This window comes from Psammomys obesus, unplaced genomic scaffold (assembly GCF_907164565.1).
Source record: "Psammomys obesus unplaced genomic scaffold, mPsaObe1.curated_primary_1811, whole genome shotgun sequence".
NCBI classification, from domain to species: domain Eukaryota; kingdom Metazoa; phylum Chordata; class Mammalia; order Rodentia; family Muridae; genus Psammomys; species Psammomys obesus.
Window position 1 is genome coordinate 4,284,087 of NW_026596463.1, and position 21,463 is coordinate 4,305,549.

General features: G+C 45.1%; 1 protein-coding gene and 1 pseudogene across 4 annotated transcripts in view; both read right to left on the minus strand.

Moving 5' to 3' along the window:
* The window catches only part of Arhgef28 (Rho guanine nucleotide exchange factor 28), a 292,013-nt gene that overhangs the window by 117,262 nt on the left and 153,288 nt on the right, over nucleotides 1-21,463 (minus strand). For 3 of the 4 annotated variants that reach the window (XM_055598372.1, XM_055598373.1, XM_055598371.1), the window contains 2 exons: nucleotides 17,339-17,391; nucleotides 16,775-16,835 (listed from right to left, as the gene is read on the minus strand). In XM_055598372.1, coding sequence (XP_055454347.1) covers nucleotides 16,775-16,835; nucleotides 17,339-17,391 — 114 coding nt within the window. Of the gene's footprint in view, nucleotides 1-143; nucleotides 229-16,774; nucleotides 16,836-17,338; nucleotides 17,392-21,463 lie in introns of those variants that run through there. The other variant, XM_055598374.1, reaches the window with a different exon arrangement.
* Nucleotides 2,823-13,551, minus strand: LOC129669990 (plasminogen activator inhibitor 1 RNA-binding protein-like; annotated as a pseudogene).

Consider the following 21,463-nt stretch of genomic DNA (forward strand, 5'->3'; position numbering starts at 1 on the left):
GTCTGTACAGCAAGAGCTGTAGGGACGTGTGAAAACACAAACGTAACTTGAAAGCAGGCAGGCAGGGAAATGCAGGACAGCGGGGTGAGAACGCGGAGGTGCAGGGGGTTGGCTCTGGGCAAACAAAAGGCACCGTGATCTACCTTTCTTGGATGCCCTGCGCCGGATCTTCATCTTGGGGAAGGAAGGCCAGGAGTAGTTGAAAGGTGAGTCCGAGTCGGAATCCATTGTTTGTTTGGGTGAAAGGATCAGCTGAGGCAGAAGGAAAGCAGGCAGATCGTGCCCAGCCAGGAGCCTCCCCGTGATGTCAAAGGCGGGAATGGGGCTGGGTGAAACAGCTCCGAACTCGGAGGGAGAGGCTATAAATGTTTTGCTTCCTTCAGGCGTTCAGGCATGTAGACCAACAAGGAGGCTGTAAATATTAAAGCCAAACCAGAGAAGCTGGGGGGGGGGGGTTTGAGGGGGACCTGGAGTCTGTCTGATACATGGCAGTCCAGTTATTCAAAAGGTCACCAGGGAGCAAATGAATCATTAACTCCCCTCTTCTTGTGGCTAGATATGGAAATGAAGAAGGAAGAAAGCCCAGCCGAGAAGAGTGCTGCCTGCAAATCAAGGAAAGCTCCCTAAGGCAGGCGCATGTTTCTCGCTGAGAGCTAGGAAATTGTCTCTTAGGAAAGCTGCGCAGCGCTGCGTGGTGAAGGCTGAGGTTTCTACGTGGATAGTCAGTCTGCAGCCAGCCTACTCCAGGGTCCAGATCTCCCGAGGAGCTGGTCATCCATACCATCCTTGGGAAGGTTTGGGGGTGTAACTGATAATTTATTTACCAACCCAGTCCCTCCTGGTTCTTTCCGTCCTAAAGCTTCATTTTCAATAGCGCCCATCTCATTACATCCATTGAAAGTCAAGTATTACTGGTTAGCACAACTTGCTTTGTGCATTTGTTTTCTGAACTCTCCCCAAGTTTAGCAGTTAGTCTTAAGGATTTGAGTGACTCTGTAGCCTCGTTCTAAACTTTTAGTCCACCTCACTGTGCTAATGACTCATTTGCCACAAACCAACAGTTCCCAAAGTCCCTCTAAACACTTCCCAGTGATTAGCATTCAGTGGAAGCCCACACTGCCTTCCCATAAATCACAGCTGCCACTCTCTGCTTCTCCCTCCTCCCATAGGCACAGTGAGAAGTGTGACCCATAAGATCAAGCTGAGTAGCCATGGTCTACAGAGAAGTCTCTTTAAAGCACTCCTTGAAGAAGGAGGAATGCCAAGAAATCCTACGCTTTGCTGTGTTTTGGGAAGTCTAGGGATGCTCAGAAAAACTCAAGGAAACAACATGAGGAGCCATTTAACCTGCAGCTTGGAACATGACAGTGTATGTCTTCATTAGTATTCTTCTCTGTACTTCCACCATTTCTCCAACTGTTGGCCCGAGAGCTGTGCTGTGGAAGAAATAGCTTCACACAGGCTGCTCTGTGGCAGCTAATCCTCTGTGATTAGGGAGGAGTGAGTGAGGGGCAAAGGCAGAGATAGAATCTACTGGAGTGTGAATCCAAGTCAAAATCAGAATTATGTAAACTGCTCTTGTGGTTTCATACGGTTTTCTATAGAACTGGAAAACTAAGACAAAATACAACTACAATATAGCTGTGAGGATTGAACCTAAAGGAAAAATGAGTAATTTTCTATTTTGTAACCTTTTTGTCTGAAGAATAAATTACATATTTTTCTTAAACAGATGGGCACAATTGTAAGAATAAATTACTCTCAGCTTTTAACATCAAGTAAGAGTTTTAACCTATACATCATCCTTAATAAGAAAAAAAAATAGACAGTGGAGTGAGGGAGATGGCTCCCAGCCTGACAGCCTGGGTTGGACCTCTGGGACCCACGGAAGTAGAGGGCCAACTCCTGCAAGTGGTCCTCTGGCTTCCACATGTGTGCTATGACATACATGTTCTGCTCACAAATAAAAATGTCCTGTGTGTGTGTGTGTACCAAATACAATCAAATAAAAATAGGCTATCCACTTGAGGGCATATGAGAGGGTTTGATGGAGGGTAGCTGGGAGGGATAGGAGGAAGGAGAGGGAGAGAGAAGTGATGTAACTCTATTTCAATTAAAGATAATAATTAAAAAAAAGAGAGATAAGAGGAGACAGGAACTGGAGCTCCAGCTGTTGAGAGTGTTTGCATGCAGTCCTAGGGTTGACCCGCAGCACTCCATAAACCGGCCATGATGGTGCAGGCCCTGAATCCCAACAGCTGGAAATGGAGGCAAGAAGATCAGTAGTCAGCTACGTAGCAAGTTTCAGGCTGTCCTGAGCTACCTGAGGTAGCTTCGTACAGAGCCAAGGAGACTGCCTGGGACATTGCAGGCATTTGTAAATGAGTGAGTCATACAGGTTGGTCACAACCTGAAAAAAAAAAATAGCCTCTTCTGGTCACAACTATGTATTTTGACAAAGCACACGGATTCTTAAGACTGATTAAAATATGTTTACATTTATGTAATAAATATATCTGTCTTTGTCATCATTTACCAGTAAAGAAAATTTCCTTTTTTTAATGGGTACATACTGTTCACACTTATATTTCAAGTTTGAAAATGAATATTTGCAAGCAGCAATATAAAAGAATTCATGAAGAATTCAAAATCTCTGAAAATTATGAAAACATCCCTGATACCAATACATTTCTAAATCCAAAACTAACATATTTGTTACTTTCGTGTATCTAGAGAAGTTTGTTTTCAAGACAGAAAAACCTCAGTCTTCAGGTGTGAATTGTATGAACGACAGTCTTCTGCGGTTTTTCTGTTTTTAATTCTTAGTTGTTTGGGACCCTTAAGCACGCCAAAGCTTTGAATAGGAGCATCCACAAAGGAAGCAGTGTTGCATTATGGCCTCCAGTTAGGCCAGCGCTGGGAATCCTGCTGCCACAGTCTGGATGACCACCACACCCAGGGCCACCATGTCCTACCCTGCCACACATCCCAGGTGGCCTAGGTCCCTGAGAGTGATCTTCAGTTGAGATGGGATCATTTGCTAGATTCTGGAAATGATGGTCCGTAACCAAATCTTCATCGTGAGCCTCTTCACTTCACTCTTTCCACTGCTCATCAGTACCTTCATTAGTTTTTTGGATATTAAATTCTTCTTTTGCTCATCTTTATTTTGAATAGATTTCCACTCTAAAGTCATCCAAAGTCATCTCTTTTGGACCCTCTTCCTTAACCTTTTCAACTTGGTTCTCCTCTTCAGGGTTAGCCATTGGGTGCTCTTCACATTCAGCTGTTTCCTCAGTAACACTGATTGATCCACATCACTGCAATCATGACACACTTGCTAGTGAATGCATGTGGAAGGCTCTGTTAATTCATCTTTGACAGCTCCCCACTGTGAGATCCACTGCCTCCATGATTGTCTTCATGCTTCAGGCTGCTGTAATGTGAAAAAGAAGATCTATCACTTCCACTATGCCTATCAAATTCACGTTTGCCAGGAGAATCAAATCCATCGCCTCGGCCCATTCCATGGCCTCAGCCTGCTCTACCCCTTCCAAGACCACCTGGGCCTCAGATAGGCCGTTCAATAATCAGTCTATCAACTGAAAATTCACCTCCTTCTCCCTTTTCTTCTAGAGGTCTTTCAAATCTTCTTTCACAAGGTGATCACCTTTCTGGTCTCCTATCAATTGTTTTTCCCATCACCCTGCAGTTGTTGATAAGGTCTTCCAACTCGCCTTATTCCTTCTTTTTTAAATGCCACCAGCTGTGTCTCCTCCTTTCTGTCAGCCAAGCCAATGCTGGCAGGCAGTGGGTTCTTGTGTTTGCATTGGAGTTTGCCTGCTGCATTGGAGTTGGTCTGAGCTGTGGCCTGAGCTGTGCTCTCAGCCCCCAGGGCCCCCAACGTTGCCTCTGAAGGCTTCTTTTTTCTTGTTCTCTGCCGCCCTCAGAAACTCGAAAGGGTCTGACTCATCATTAAATAGCTGGTCGAAGCCTGCCAGGCGTGACGGTGTTGCAGTGGACACGCAGCCGAAAGCGCCTGCTTCATCTCTTCCCGCTGTGAGGAAAAGTTCCAGTTCCCTAAGAGGTTGTGAGACCACAAGCTGCTATCCAAGGTGCCTCTAGACCAGAGAAAGGGGAGCTGTACTCACATGGCCTGAAATGCCATCAGGATATGTCGATGTTCCTTCAGCTCGACTGTCAAGGAGCCTCTGGGAGATTTCTTAGGCTACGGGAAATACATGCACACACAGCATGCACACATACACACGCTCTCGCACACACACACACAACCTTTTAAAAGAAGTCACTGGAGCAGATGATCCTCCCGTGACTATCATTTATTATAACAGGTCAGAAGAACTCAAGAAGACAGAGAGAGAGAGAGAGAGAGAGAGAGAGAGAGAGAGAGAGGAAGTAAGGACCTGGGCACAGGCATTGCTGTGGGTTGAGGTGACAAGTGGATCCATCTTAATCTGTGTCCCTGGATCAATTCCTTTATGGAAATTTGCCAACAATAAAAGAGCTATGTTACAACACATGGGAAAACAGCTCTGCTATCCAGAGACTTTCCAGTGTCCTCATTTGCCTTAATCTGTCCATATTTTTTGAAAAGTGAAATGAGTTCCACTTACCAGCCGTGCGGTAAACATGGAAAGCAAAGTAGAAAATATCACTTGCACAGCCTGTTTTATTTTTAGGCCTGCTCAATCAATTTCTTACCTTCCAAAGACTTCTTACATGTGTGTCATTTATCATCATTGTTTGCTATTGTAATTGAAGACATTTTTTCTCTCTCTCCATTTTGTAATCTTAATTGCATTTAAATTAATTCAAGCTATCTGCATCTCATTTGTATTCAAAAAAATAAAATTTCTTTGCCTTGTCTGATTGGCTGACTGCAACTGCGGTTGGAAGAAGTTAATGACACAGTCTCCAGTCACTTTGTGAACAGTTAGTGTACAACCATTACAGTGGAGTGCAAGTGACTTCATGGCTACACCTTCGCCTCACTGGTCCTTCCTAGTTACAAATGTTTTACTGAGCAAAGCAACTCTATAAGGTTTTAATCTTTTAGGGTGGGGTATTGGGGAACCAGGAAGAGCCAGACTGGAATAGGAGTGAGGTCAAGTCATGTCCAACCCCAGAGATCCTGTCTGGAGAGGACTAGGAGACCCACCCCAAGAGCCTCTACCCACTGCCCGAAGGTTTGAGCAGCCTTTGCCCCCCCCAGGGAAATGAGCGGCTCAATAAAGCCTGCCTCCCGAGAGTATGTTTTTGTCAAGCTCATCTGCTGTCTGAGTCCCCAGCTATCCTGCCTCTTGCTTCCTCCCCTCAGGATCTCAGCCCAGGGCCAACCATGCTGGAAAGGGCAGGGTACGTGGAGCCTGGATGGCATTAATCATCCAAGGCAGACACTGCTGCCTTCGGGCTCTGCTTTCCTGGAGGGCCCACGCTGAAACTCTCCCTCCACATTCTTCACACCGCCCACAGGAAAACCAAACCTTTTCAAAGGAATGTGGATATGGGGTTTGAGGAACAGTAATTATGAAGTTTTCTTATCTCCCAAAGGGGCCACAAATTCCTTAAGGGAGAACCTGGGCCTAACTTGTATTGTAAAGGTACTTGTAAATGCTACAGGAAAAATCATGGTCACTGGCGACACATACGTAAGTATCCTTAACTACACCACTCATATGTGCTGAATCTTAGCACGTTTAAAATGGGATCATAACAAAGATACTGCAGGGGTCATCATGAGGAATAAAGGAGATTATAGCATAAAGAAATTACAGACATTTCCAGTATGCTTTACATATTAAATAGAAATAAAGTTTCTTTCTGTGTATTTCTTCAGTGTACTGCTGAAGTATTCACACCATGACATCAAGAGTGAGTGGCTTTATTTGTTTATAATTACTCTCACACCAAGTTTAAAAGTCACACAGCCCAGAAATACACAGCACCTCTGATACACTGAGCAGGAAGGTAACGGTAGCTACCTGTTTTACGGGACCTTGGAAGTCACCCAAACTTGTTGAAGCCACCCACCTTTCACATATGTTTACACAAGTGTCTGATATGACCATTTGACATCAAAGAGACTATGCACATCCTCAGATCTCACTAAAAGAGCCATTTTCTGAATAAACTTCCTATGAAGAACCAAGAAGTTTCATTACACACATGAAGATCACCAATGACTCCGTTACTCCGTTCCCTTTCTGCATGCCTCAGACCACAGTGTTTCTTTATCCCATAAATAGTTGCACCTAAATCCTACCCTCAAAGAAGCAGATCTGAGACTTGGTTTCTCATCTCATGGCATTCAACTGCGAGTTTGCAAATTCATTCAGTGATCTGAAGGACCAGTGAGCTGCAGGCAAAAATGCCCATGACACTATCACAGAACTAGGTCTGCCTCCTCTTCCTGCTTATCTTTAAGCCTTCACAAAAACCTGGCATCCATCCTCTATCATCCATTCTTGTAAGTGTTCAGTTCCAGGACACCTGTAAACTATCTGAATTGAAAAACTGTTATCAATTAAAGGTCTGTGCTTCGGTACAGTTTCTTTTGCATTTTATTCTCACAGACATCACTCATTTCCAAAGTTATTTATTCCCTTTTAATATGTTTGTTTCAGGGGTTGGGAACATAGTTTGGTTGGTAGAATATGCTAACAAGCATGAAGGCCTGGGTGTGACCTTCAGCATCAAATAGAACGGCATGGTAGCACACAGCATAATCCGAAGCAGCTGGAAAGTAAAGGCAGGAAGACTAGAAGTTCAAGGCCATCCTTGACTAAACTAGCAAATTTGAGGCTTGACTACATGAGACCCTGCCTAAATAATAAAAATTATAATGAGTTTGCTTCATTCATTTTAGTGTAATTTTTTTCACCGTCTGCACTCTACCTGGGCTCTCCCACTGCAGGGGTTTCAATAAGAATGGCCCCCACAGGCTCACAGATTTGAATGCTTGGTCCCCAGGGAATGACACCATTAGGAGGTGTGGCCTTGGTGGAGGAAGTGTGTCACAGGGACTGGGCTTTGAAGTTTCAGAAGCTCAAGCCAGGACCAGTATCTCCCTTTCCTGTTTTCTGCCAATCCAGATGTGGACCTCTCAGCTCCTTCTCCAGTGCCACATTGGCCTGCATGCCACCATGCTTCCAGCCAAGACGATAATGGACTAAACCTCTAAACCTGTAAGCCAGTCCCATTTAAATGTTTTCCTTTATAAGAGTTGCTTTGGTCGTGGTGTCTTTTCACAGCAATAGAAACCATAACTAAGACATTCACCATTGATTTTTATTTGTCTGTTTGTATACATTAAGTTCCACTAGACACGCTACAAAGCTCTATGGCTTTTGACAAATCCAAGATGTCATGTATCACCAAATAACAAACCATAAATGATATTTTCACATGCTAAACACTTCACACAAACACACACACCCCAATGAAGATATAAAAAGGGTACAGAAGCCAACTAAAATAGTTCCTAATAAATTGCTTTGACAACAAAATATTATTAGATTATTACTCAAAATGAAAAGCAGTATCTTTGTCTTTGTAAAGATATTAGTAAATGGCCAAACAGATATTGGAGTAATAATACAAAACTTCCATGTAAAAGAATTTCAATTTATGTAGTTACTCAACCCACAAAGAAGCATGCAGACTACTCCCTGCTCCTTAACTGTAGACTAAACATCTTAACTTCTTTCGAAAGACTACAGCAGGATAGAAGGACACAGAGGGGACAGGAGCTCCACAACATGACCAACAAAGCCAGCAAATCTGGGCCCAGGGGGCCCTGCAGAAACTGATGCAGCAACCAAGGAGCATGCAGGGAATAGACCTAGACCCCTGCTCAGATGTAGCCCGTGGCAGCTCGCGCTGTCTCTGACATAGACTCTGATGCCTGCTATTTGATCACTCTCCCCTGGTGGGGCTTCCTAGCTAGCCAGACCACAGAAAAAGAGGATGCAGGCAGTCCTAATGAGACTTGATAAGCTAGGGTCAGATGGTAGGGGAGGAGGGCTCCCTCTTTCTGAGGGCTAGGAAAGGAAGATAGAGGGAAGAGGGAGGGTAGGAGGGAGGAAAGGACTGGGAGGAAATAAGAGAGGGGTTTATAATTGAGATATAAAGTGAATATAGAAAGAAAGAGAGAGAGGAAGGAAGGAAGGAAGGAAGGAAGGAAGGAAGGAAGGAAGGAAGGAAAAAAGAAAGGAAGGAAAAGGAAGGAAGAAAAAGAAAGAAAAGAACAGAGAAAAGAAAAGAAAATGGAGGGGAAAGGGACTACAACATTGGTGAGTGGTGAGGAGGGGGGAAATGACCAACAGGGCTACATCAGGGAGATAAATATCAATTAATAAAGTTAATAGGACAAACCCTTTGTATCATATGATAGATGTGGCAGTTTACCTATGTAATCTTCTTTTCTTTCCTTCTTTTTCTGTTTTTTGTTTGTTGGTTTATTCGTTTTGTTGAGAAAGGGTTTCTCTGTGTAGCTCTGGCTGTCCTGGAACTCACTCTACAGACCAGGATGGCCTCAAACTCAGAGGTCCACCTGCCTCTGCCTCCTGAGTACTGGAATTAAGGGCGAGTGTTATTTCTACCCAGCTAATCATCCTTTCAAAACATTTAAATTCCATGTATAGAACATCTACTTAACTCCTGGCCAGTATTCCTCAAAACTGTAAGATCATCAAAGCCCAGAAAAGTGTGAAACACTGTCATGGCCAAAAAGTTAAGGAAAATATGATGACTAAGTATAATTTGGTATCATGGATAAGAAGCTGGAACTGAAAGGGAAACTAGGTAATAAGATAAGAAAAGTAAAAGTACATAAAGCCAAAACTTTCCTACAAACAAGATTTATTATTGAAAGGATAAGTGGGAGTCAAACTGTTCATAATTTGTGTCCAATAAGTGTGGAACTAATAATCTTAAAGAATGAGCACACCCCTTACCGGAGAGGTTCCCATGTGGAGAAATTCATCTCAGTCCAGCCAGCTGGGAGCTTACTGACAGACAAATCTCTAGAACCCTCCTGGCTAGACCCTCCTGGGCAGACCCTCGTGGCTCATTCACCATTTTATTCTCAAGTTCTGGACATCTTCCACTTCACTTCTATCTTGATTTTTATTGTTGTTGTGGTTATCTCTTTTAACTTATGGTTGTTTCTCTTCTTATATTTCAGTTACAAAACTTCTCAAGCAGAGTCTCATGGTGTGAAACACAAGTTCTGTCAACCTTCTTGCCTGCAACATCTTTACCACTGGAAGTTGAAATACATCCTTCTAGTAAATTGCTAGCATTTGCACTGTCTGGTATGGAAACTCACCAAAATCTTAATTACCCTGAAGCCCCTTCTAAGGAATTAACCACGGGATGCTTAAAGGAAGGGAAGCAGGAAGGAAGGCAGGCAGGCAGGAAAGCAGCAAGGCAGGAAGTCAGGCAGGAAGGAAAAAAAAAAGGAGGAAGGAAGAAAAAAGAAAGTAGAAAAGGAAGGAAGCAAAAAAGAAAAAATAAAGGAAAAAAGGAAGGAAGGAAGGAAGGAAGGAAGGAAGGAAGGAAGGAAGGAAGGAAGGAAGGAAGGAAGGAAGGACAAAACCCAAGGCTGAATTCCCATAACCACCCTCTATGATCAAGCCAGCTGCCAAGGAGCCCGAAGTAAGAGAATGCTTTCAAAACTGCTGGGACACTAAAGTAAGTGCTTCTGCACAAGGAAATGGGAAGAGACATCTGGCTGTCACTGGAACTCCCCCCAAAAAACACAAATGTTATAATAGCACTCCAGGACATCATTCATTTTTCGCCTGTGTTATGTTTCATAAGTTAGCTGTAGTTCCCTTAACTACTGTAGACAAGTCTGAAATTTGCAAACTGACCATTTAAAGAAGCCTGTTTAACTCCAGAACCTTGGAGTTAAGGGAGTTAAGGAGTTAAGGAAGAATTTAGAGTTCAGAGTATATACTGTCATGGTTTCTTGTGCTTTAACTATGAAAGAAAACAGCACTTCAGAATATACTGAAGCTAGAAGCTGTGCCTACCCTCAGGGGTCCCTGCAACCTTTGCATAAATATCCATCCCTCCATTCGTCCCACCCATGCACCCAACATCAGAGTGGGCCCATGAGAATGGTAGCCATTTCATCCTTCTCAATGTTTAAAATAATGTTTGAAGGTTTTATTATCCAATTCAAATATTTCATTAAAGTTTTCAATTCATTTGATTTGAGAGGCCTTCATATCTCTCATTGGGCCATGATGCAGAAGTGATGATTGCCGAGAACTGACTGGAGAAAAAAGCACAGCCCTGTTTCTCAATGGTAAGGGCACCGACAGCCAGGGAGTTTGTCACTGACCCCAACATCACTGGGCTTCCAGAAGGACCTCTGGCTCTGGCTTTCAGCCTTGGCTCCACCTAAGAACCACCAGAAACCCTTTGCAAACTCTTGATGCACCCATTCCTTTTAGAACAATCAAGCTGCACTTCTGGACCTTCGGACCAGCTTCAGAATTTCTAAAGTTCCCATTCTGATGTGTTGGCAAAATATAGAAGGCAGCAAGGCGTCCACTAGCCACTAACCTCAAGCAGTTTCCCTGCTGTTCTTTTTATTTCCCTTTGCATCTTACCTCTTTGAGCAAACATAACGAACACGACACGACAGCAGCCAGCATCCTCCAACCTGACAATTTCATGGGGTTTTTCATTGGAAGAGAATACCACAAGATAGATTACATGCCTCCAGTAAAGCTGCAGTTTCTTTTTGCTCTGTAAGCTACAGATTACAGTTTATATTAACCTAAAATTGCCCAAATAGTCTTTCTTTTTCATTTATGGGATGAATGTTTGTCAACAAACGCTCCAGTAATCTCACTTAAGGGAAAAAAATTCTTTTCCACATTCCACAAGGAGAACTTTACCCAGACAAGGAAGCCACAATACCAAGAGGCAGAATTCATCATGGAACCAAACCCCGACCTTGCAGCAAATGTGCAGCCAAGTGCCTAGGCCAGCAATTCTTTCCTACTGAAAACTATTTTTAAAACCCCAACAGCCACCATAAAACTTCACTGAAGTGAACAAACGGAATTAAAGACAGTCCAATTTTATACAAATAACTTTGCATTTGTAATACCCTTTCTGGTAGATTTCTCTGTCCCCCATGCCATTTACTTCACGTCATGGGTGAAATTAGTTTGTCGTAGAGAAATGCCACCCACCCCCACCCAAAAACTGAAATGTAATGAAACAGAGACAGAGAGAGAGAAAGAGAGAGAGGGAGAGAGTTCATAAAGGTATTTATGCCATACTGAGATCTGTCAAAAAATTAGGCTCAAAAGCTGACTTTCTAGAAGTTCAAGAACTTTGAAGGCCCCTGTTTTTCCTTTTCATTCATATTCCATACAACATTCCCAAGGCCTTGACAGAGACCGTGTACAGTGAAATCGCAGCAACAGGGGTCAGCTTCCACTGACTGAGGGCCCTGGCTCCTAAAGATAGTTTCCATTCTCTCATTCACAGGTGATTAAAGTGAGCTGTTTTATGAACATTTATGGCTCTGTAGCCACTTTCAAACTTTTACATTACTGTGAGTAGATACGGGAAACCATTTAATTAGTCCTAATTATTAGTTGTTGGGGGAAACAGTACAAATGAGTGCACTCTGCCTCGCCTGTATAAGCCAAGACAAAGATCTTCACCAGGTGCCTAGAACAGAGCCCCTGACAGCACACTCCATGACGCACCTTAGCTTCCTGCTTCTGGGGAGCTGCCCCACTCATCCCTCATCCCCCAAAGGTTCCCTGCGCTGATATTTCTACCAAACTCTCCAGCACAGGCTTGGGAGGCCTGTCTCTTACACACTGAGAAATCCCAGCTTCAGATCTCCCTGTGTGCACCCATTTCTGTTTTATCCTCTTCCTCTTTTCTCTTCGTCTTTGGGTGGCATTTTGCTATTTTGTTTGGTTATAAAGCTGGGTTCCTGTCCAGCTTCTGTTCATCTGTCCCCTACCCTCCTTGTCCCAACAGCCACCAAAAGTTTTTCTTTTTTCATATTATGTATAATAAACAATTGAAATAAAATGACTCAAGATTTCATAGTGCAGACTTTATTCCCAGCCCTTGGGAGGTAGAAGCAGGAATAACAGGTTTTCCTCAGCTGTTTGGTGAATTTGAGGCTAGCCAGGACTACAAGAGTCCCTAGCTGAAAAAACTAACAATAAAAATGACCCAAACACAACAGTGATCAATCTGCATTATATTAATGTAAGGAATGTTCAAAAACTACAAAATACTGTTTTTTGATAAATATGGGCTGGAGAGACAGCTTAGCAGTTAAAAGTCCTGGCTGCTCTTTCACATGATCTGGGTTCGATTCCCAGCAGCTGCATGCCAGGTCACAACCATTTGTTATTCCACTTCTGGGGATCTGATGCACTCTCTGAGGGCACGGGAATACATGTGGGCACTGCATGCATTCGCTGACTGGTTCAAGAGCATACGTGCAGGCAGAACACACCTAGCCATAAAAATCAATATTTGATAAGAAAAACATAAAAATATTATTTACATTTTTTAAAATACGGCTCAAATTTTTAAAATAATTGCAATTTGAGCCCCTGAATTAGCTGGCTGTGTCCCTCATAACATCTACAATGCATACCCATCTTCCTTTTCTTCTTCTTCATTCCTGCTTTTTGTGGAAACTATGCACAGCAGCCCTTTAAGTAACTTTCTCAGGCAGAAGTTACTTACTAGATTTAGTGTAAAATGAACAAAGAAGGACAAAGTTGCATCGCTTGTCTGATCACAACTATGTAAAAAAGCTCAGGAAGGAGCTATCTTAAAATTCAGTTGAAACCATCTTTGGGTAGAGAGCTAATAGAATATTTAATTTTAATATTTAATTTAAATGTGTCTTTTAATATTTGATATAACTCTAGTCTTCCTAAACTTTTCATTATTTTCCAAATGAGTATTGATATCTTCTCTAGCTAGAGAAGACTAATTTTCTCCCCAAAACTTTTTTTTAGCTTTTCAGAGTTTTTATTCTATTTTCTTTTCTCCCCGCCCCCCCAACTTTTAAAGCTCTATTTCTAACTTGTGTGTAGGAATGTTTTGCCTGTATGTACGTATGTGAACTGTGTGGTGAATGCATGCAGTGCCCCGAGAGGTCAGGAGAGAGCGTCAGAACCCTTGGAACCGTATTGCCACGGTGCTGGAGATCAAACTCCAGTCCTCGGCAAGGGCAGCAAGTACCCTTAACAAGGAGTCATCTCCCCAATTCCCTCCCCCAAAGTCTTATTTATCAAGATTCTGTTTAAAATCTCTGCACTTCGCCAAGCCTGCTCTCTGCCAGCCAGACGTGCAGCAGCAGATAAGGGACAGCTTCGAGCCACGCCTCACAGTCTTGAAACTTCCCAAGAAGACCGCCAACCAAATCCACTCCCCGCCCCGCTCCAGCCCACGACGCTCTCTGTCCCCCAGCAACTCTCCCCGCTGGGAAGCGTGAAGATGTCCAAGCTCTTGGCCTGCCATGTCGGTTTCAGCAGTCCCTCAGATTTTCTTCCTGCCAATAGCTACGTGACACACGGCGTTAGGCAAGCGCGTTCACAGTCTTCCGAAGCGCACGGGTGATACGCTACTGCAGGAAACTCGGCCTGTGTGAGTGGGTCTGTGCCCACACGCCCTCACTCAGGCTCTGGAACGTTCCTTCCTGATAGAGCGCGGCCACCGCTCTCCAAAAGCTTTTGTGATTCAACTAGGACAGTGGGACTGTGGCTTCCCTGTCCTCGGGACTTGACCTTCTACTGGAATCCTTAATTCCCCACCAAAGCCACACGGTTTCCCTTGTTTTCAGAGCGGACTTTTTGGCAGGACTCTTCCTAAACAGCAAGCGGTCTGCTGCGCGGCTGGTTCTGGTGGTTGCGCATCCCTGGGCCAGGACTCCACGCAGCTCACCCTCCCACCTCCGTCCCACCGGCTGCCCACTTGCCCACTTACGCAGCAGGCGCTCCCTGCCATCCTCCCCCGCCCGGGGCTGCGGCCTGGGCTCGACCCCGGTGCCGCCAACAGCGTTTCCTCGTCCCATTAGTCTGTGCACTCCATCCGGCTGATCCTTTTTCTCCATCTCACCTTCAGCACGGACCACGCTGTTGCATCTACCTGCTCTCCTTCCGCTGCCTCCAAAGGCTTTACCCTGCCTCTCCAGCTGTCTGCTGTGAAGGTATCCCACTGGCTTCACATCCCAGTCCTTCAATGGAAGGTTCTCTCTTTGAGGAAAACGCTAATCCTACAGTTTCTCCAGACAGCAGCCCCCAACATGAGACCACAAGCATGCTTAAAACATAGACTTTTTTTTTCATGGTCTCCTTTTGTGACTCAGTTGTGTGGTAGATGACAAGCTTTGCCATTGTGCCCACAGAGAACAACAAGGTCATTGTTCCTGGACACAGCACCAATGTCATCTTCTCAACGTTGAAGATGACTCACTCTGGCAGGTCTGCTACGCTAGCCTGGACGAGCTTCCCAGCTATTTCAAACCCATTAATTCCTACAATCACAGTCATTTCTAGTGTGTAAACTAACAGCCAATATGATGCTGACACTCCGAGGGGGTTCATGAGGAACAACATAAGGGGAACGTACTCCAGCCTGACCTGCCCGATAGAATAAAACTAAAGAGCTCTAGACCTACACTTCTTCAGATACACTGGACACTCCGATGCTCAGCTGGCGTGAGTGGCTGCCGCCAGCTGTCCTGTTCCAGACACAACCATCACACAGGAAGTTCTACCAGAACACTCTGATATGGTTTGCAGGATGACACTCTTTTGTGCCGCATCATTTAAAATAACACAACACAGTGAAGTCTTAACACTTGTATTCCACATACTTCATCAGCAGTTCCTAGGAGTCTGAACCAGCACGCGCCAGAGACAAGAGTTTCGGAGTGGCCGCTAGGGGGAGCAGCTTCCCATTCCTGCGTCTGGCTTACATCTTCCTGCTGCTCGCGGCCATCCTCTCTGTCTCTGTGGTTCTTTCAAAGTCTAGTCTCATTTCTTTCATTATGTCAGGAGATTTTTTCCCCCTCTTAATTCAAAAGTTTAAATAAACAACAAAACAGATGCTAGAGTCAGAAAGGTGTGTCCATGGCCCTTTTAATAGATGGCTGCATGTAAGTCTGACTCAGTCCTCTCTCCCAAGGCCTTCCAGATGGTCCTCCTCAGAGGCAATGAAGTCACTGACCAAGCACTCAGCTCCGGCAGGGCTACTGCAGTTTAAGAGCAAAAATCTTCTCACCCAACAAGTACACCAGCAGGATACTGGGGAGAATTTTTAGAGCCCCAGATTAAAAATAATCCCACTGTTTAATACTTTTAACAGCCACGCCCTCCTCCCTCAGCAATCTGTCCAAGCAAACATTCTTCAAAGCTGACATTCCCAGGAGTGTGATGCAATTGGTAGAGGAGACATCCTGTATGCGTGAAAAACAGCCACACTCCCAGCTCTGGGGCCACAAGTCTCATCTAATCCATGATGTTCGCTTTTTTTTCCTCCTTCCTCTTCCCCTGTTCTGGGCTCTGGAAGCAAATTATTATCCTCACCTTATATAGCAACAGTAACAGATGTGTGCAAGCTGCTCAGTGCACAGCTAAGTTTCCGTTCCAAGTTCAGCAGCACCTCAGGCCCGGACATCCAGCAAACCGCATCTGGCTAAGGGCCAAGCCCAGAGCAACATACTCAACCAACACCGAGGGTGCTTCCTCCTGGCCTGCTCCGGGCTGCGGGATTTCCCAACTGTCGTAACAGCTCTGACACGTGTCTGCTAAGGATGCCAAAGACAATGCCAGGGCCTCCAGGAACCCCCTAGTGAGCTGCTTACATGCCTTTAAAAGTCAGCCATCTTTGCTGCTCCATGCACTCTTCTTAGCGTGAGCATTTGCCTCGGCCCCAACCTCCTCCCCTGGGGCCACCTCCAAAACAGCTCTGCTCTCGTGTACTGTCCGGGTGTGCCAGCTGCCTCGATGGACCACACCTGAAGGAGGCTCATGCACAACCCATGCACCAGGCACCTGCTGGCAGCCTGGTCCACATCCTCTTTCCCTACCAACTTCATCCGACTCCACTTGCTTCTAAATTATTCTAGGACTATTCTGGATAAAAACTAGCCTTGAGAAATACAAAGTACCTGGAAGGGAGACCTGGGAAAGGAGCTCAGGGGAGGAGAACAGGACATTTGGGAAGAGATGAGAATTCCCAGGTCTATGGAAAGAATCACCTCTAACCCTTTCCCCACTTAAGAGGCCCATACCCCACAGCACCTGAGCTTCTCCTGAGGCCCAGGGCAGGGGGTTAGAGCATAAAGGCCCATCTCTGCAGGAACCTACTGAGCAGCACTGTGAAGCACACGGAAGGGCGCCCAAAGTCTATTCCACCCATGGTCTCAGGTGCATCCCTGAAATGAAGCCCCCATTGACCACCACACTGAGATAATGAGGTAACCATGGCAACCATCATGACAGAGTCTGGCCAAGTGAAACTCCTCAGAAAAGTTCTGAGATCTTCCCGTGTATTTTAGGTTGTAAATGGAAGTTGTAATGACTGAAACATTAAAGAATATTGACCTAGGTGGGCTGAAAGAAGTAAGCAAGGCTCTCAAGAAAGAATATTTCATACAAACCTATTTTCTTTTTGTTCATCGCATATCCGGTCCACAGTAACCCCCTGGCCACAGAGAAGGCAGCATTTTCAAACATACCCAAATCTAGGCGGTCCTGATCTTCAGGTTCACTTAGTCCATCCACCTGGCTTTTGAGGCCCTGAAAGGGTCACAGGTGAGGTATTCCATTAAATTCCATCTTTACTGCATTCATGTTTATTCCTCGTGAGCCAGAATGACGCTCTCAGAAAACATCAATAAAGCCACATCTCTCGCATCACAACACGTAAACAGGAGACTCATCTGTGTTTATAATTAGCATTGGGAGCTAAAAATAAGGAGAGGATGTGTGTCCAGCTAAAACACACCCGGAAGTTGTCCACGGGTAAAGCAATATCGGCCAACATCCATGGGTGAGAAGCCGCCAGTACAGACAGTTCTGAGGGCGCAGTTAATTACTTTGTGCTTACAACAGTGACAACTTGGAAAGATAGCTAGGCTTGGTCATAGCGTCTACCTCATTGCAATCCTAAAGGAAAAAATAATGGATTTGGGACACACCCCTGCCTCCTTGTGGACTTTTATGAACTAGCTCAATTGTCGTGCCTACTCTAGACAGATACACAAAGATGCCAGCGCAGCCAGGCAACCATCATTCCTTACCTTTCCATCGTCCTCCTCCAATGGTGAGCTGCCAGACTCCAAATTCTTAACCTCTGCAAAAGAAATAATTCTTCTGTTACAAAGAGAGAGAGAGAGAAAAGGGGGAAAGTAGATGACAAGCATGAGCACCCAGGAGCCTCTGCACAGGATTAGCCAGGTTTAGATTCGGTTTCTTTGCAGTCAACCCCACCAGAGAGTGAAGTGCATGATTACCTGACGGCACGCACTGCTGTCCTTCTTGTACACTAAGATGCAAACAAGGCGGAAGCTCTCACCCCGGAAATCCCGGGGCAGCAGCAGGTGGGGGGGGGACCCAACACTTAAAACATACCAGTGCCCTTGACTGCAAAGGAAGGATGCTCACCCCTGAAGCCTCTCAACAGAGGCTGAGGATGTGACAGGTACACCTGAGGGGCCAGGCACCCCTTCCCCTGAATTCCACAAATGTCAATGGAAGAAAGAAGAAAGACTGATTCGTTCTAGAGAGATGCAGATGCCCCTTCTGTAGCAGTGAAAGCGGAGCCTGTCACATGCCACACACACACACACACACACACACACACACACACACACACACACACACACATACATACACACACACACGCCGACCTCAGCTGGCCAGGCTGGCTAAGCAGTGATGGCCCCAGATGCCCAGATGCCTCCCTCATAGCAGAGTGTTTCCTGGAAACAACATTCAGGATGTTCTGTGACGAGCAAGAAACCCAGATGAGGAGACTTTTTTTCCTGTTACTTGAACTGATTGGTTCTCTTCCCAAATAGTTTCCCGGAAAATGTGAAAATACCCATGGGTACAGGTTTAGCCCTGGGGAGATTAAGCGCTGATAGGCATAGGAAGATGAATAGTGAAAACTTACAGGAGCTTATAGGAATATAGAGGCCTGCTTTTCTGGAATCGCAAAGGACCTTTTTGATGTGGTCCCAGAGAAATGGCAGGAATTTCCCAGAAAGCTCCTTGGCCATTTGCCTCCCCTGTTAATTCAGTGGCCTGCTGCCTCAAACCTCCAAGTGGTTTTATTCAAGCTCTCCGTACTGCCAGAGGGTTGTCTATGTCTCTGCCCAGACCACGTACAAGGCCTTCTTTATACAGCTCTCCCTGACAAATCAGACGATAAGGATAACAGGTCGCAAAGACGGAATGAGAAGTGACAGGAGAGGAAGGAGCCCCTCGACTTCTCCTATCACATGTGTCTTCAAATGCTCAAGAATAACTGGCTCTGGGCTGAAGGGGTGGCCCAGAAGCTAAAAGCACTTGCTGCTCTTCCAGAGGACCTGAGTTCAGTTCCCAGCAGCCACAACTGATGACTCCAGGGGAGCCGGCACCCTGTGCTGACCTCCACTGGCCATACATGTCAGCGTGCCCACACACAACACACAAGCACACACCTGAGTAAAAATAAGTGACTTTTTTCAAGGACTAGCTGAATTAATTAATTAATTAATCTATCTATCTATTTATTTATCTCTCGAGCAAGCAGTGTCACAGTGATACTGGACATCCGTGTTTTGATCATGAACTCATAGTGATATTAGTTTTTATGATGAGAAGAAAAAAATAACAACCTTGGTTTGGTGCAGTTGTGTCAACTCTTCTCAACAGAGACGAGAGACGAGGTTGCACCGCGTCGCCCAGCCTGGTTGGTAGCTTACACAGCTAGCTTCCATGCCAGCTTTTAGATGCACTTCCCACATCTGGCCTCCAGGTGGCAGAAGAGCAATATTTGCATAAAGAAGAGCTGTACAGATGAAAATAGGACGGTTTTGCCTTTAAAGTATGCCTTTTCAGGGCCAAACTCCAAAGCAAAGAGTTAAAGCAGAGTTTTCCAGTCCGCTTCGCTGACATACAGACTTGGTGTGAATTTACATAGAAGTCCCTTTGGAAGCTCACACCTCCATGATAAAACACATAGAAGATAGCTACAGCGTGCCAAAGAAAGAAGGGAGTACCCAGAACCAAAGGTTGCAGACAGGAAGAGCACTACACAATTCCATCCTGCTGGCTGTGGACTATGCCCTTACAGCCACGTCAGAGCCCTGTGCTTCTAAAGCACTCCATACATGCAGGCGTTTATTCTGAAAAGCACCCTGGAAAAAATTACAGGATACGGCCTGTAATCACTTGCAACATTAAAGGCCTCATTCAGCTTTCTCGCTCAGCACCACCCCCACCAAAGGCAGACCCCATGATCTCGGCATATTTCCATTTCTGCATTTTCCCCTTAGTCTCCTGTGGCCTTTATTCCGCCTTCCTTTCTACCTTTTAAAACAACTGTGGTAGAAAAACTGACATCCTGGAGGCAATCATAGTACATAAAAGAGGCCGACTCAGAAAGACAATTATTGTGCACTTTCCTTCATTTGTGGTTCCTAGATTTCATATATATGTATATCCATGTACCTATGTAGTAGAAGAAGGAAAACTAGAAGCAAAGTAGACTAATAGAATGGGAAGAAGGTTGAGATAAGAGAGGGCAGGAGGCATGGGGAGTAGATTCAACATATATCTACTTAGCAAAAAAAACTTCAAAGAACTAAAATTTCAAATGTTTTTAGAAACTACTATACCCTGTGATAAAATGATAGCTTTGCATTATAATTACTTTTAACTTTAAATATGACTTTCAAATGTATAAAAATCCTCACTGTAAAATTAGCTTTGTGAAGGTGTACAGATTCAGATCCATACCACGCCTTTCATTAATTTAGAGCCACTCACCAGCATGACATCTCGGAGCTCTCCAGAGAATCTGGCACCTATTCTACCGGAGTTTGATTAAATTGCTCCAGGAGAGTTTCTGCTAAATTAGTGGGCTCCTTTTACACTAGCCCAGGGTACCATCAATTGCACAGTGCAATCAAACCACTCGTTGCTATAGCAACCTCCGGTTGATAACAGTATCAGTGACTCTAGTTATTCTGCTTTAAGGGCCTATTAATGTTGTCTTCAAGGCCCACCCAGAAGAACTACCTCTCTAACTCAGACTTACCAAACTCGACAAACATGTTTTTTTTTTTTTTTTTAATATTGCCAAACTATACTACAACAACAGATAATCTTTAGTACTTACTTTCACTAAGGACAAATAGGGATTTTTACCCCAGGGCTAAGTAGCTGTAAGATTAACATCAATGTCTCATTAAGAAGATTTGCCTGGAGAGAAACTCATCTCTGTGTACAAGCTTTCCTACCTCTTTTTGCAAGATGGATCAAGAGTCTGGACTCAACAAAATGTGAGCCAGAACTCTCTCACCTGCCCTGTAGCTAAGCACAAGGACCTGCCTCCGGAAGGGAAGGGGCAGGAGGAAGGTTCTCACTGAAGCCCCTGCCCACCTTCCACTCTCCCATTCTGCTGGCTACACCTAAGCCTGAAGAGAAGTCAGGCACACAGCTGGCCAGCGTGTGGCGCTGACCACGTGCTTGACTTCCCTAACACATATCCTAACGGCACCCTAAAGATGCTGTCCTCACCCTACAGCTCCTCCAGCGACAAACTAACTCACGCAGAATTCCATGTCCTCTTGGGTGTGTGCCACATGCCTGTAGTCCCAGTATTGGGAAGGCTGAGGCACGAGGCCACATAGTAAGCTCCAAGACAGGCTGAGCTACACAACATGATACTCTGTCTCAAAAAGCAAAACCAAATAGACAGTCCTTTTCTCCCCGTCGGCAGTGAAGACATTCTGGAACCAGACTTGAGGCTGGGACCAAGCTGCTTTGGAAACCAATGACTGTATCCCCACCTGTTACCTAGCAGGTGGGGATCAACAAGCGTTTCACACACAAACACACACATTTGGTGCCCCAAATACACCCATCTGATGAGATACAGTGGGTGTCAGGCCAGCTCTAGCTGGGGAGAGACAGCGGAAGTTGCTTGATCTGCCGAGCACTAATTCAAACCCTCGAGGTCCCCGCACTGTTTTATTGCTGACACTCTGGCCACCAGGCTGACTGGAAAGACCTGGGCTCCGGCCCCTGCTTCTCCTCACACATGTCACTCCGCCTCTCCACACATGTCACACCCTTTCCTCTCTCGTTTTGTGCTAATGTTCCACTGTTGACGTAGCACTTTCTGGGACTGCGGCTCTCAGTGTCGGACCCCCAAC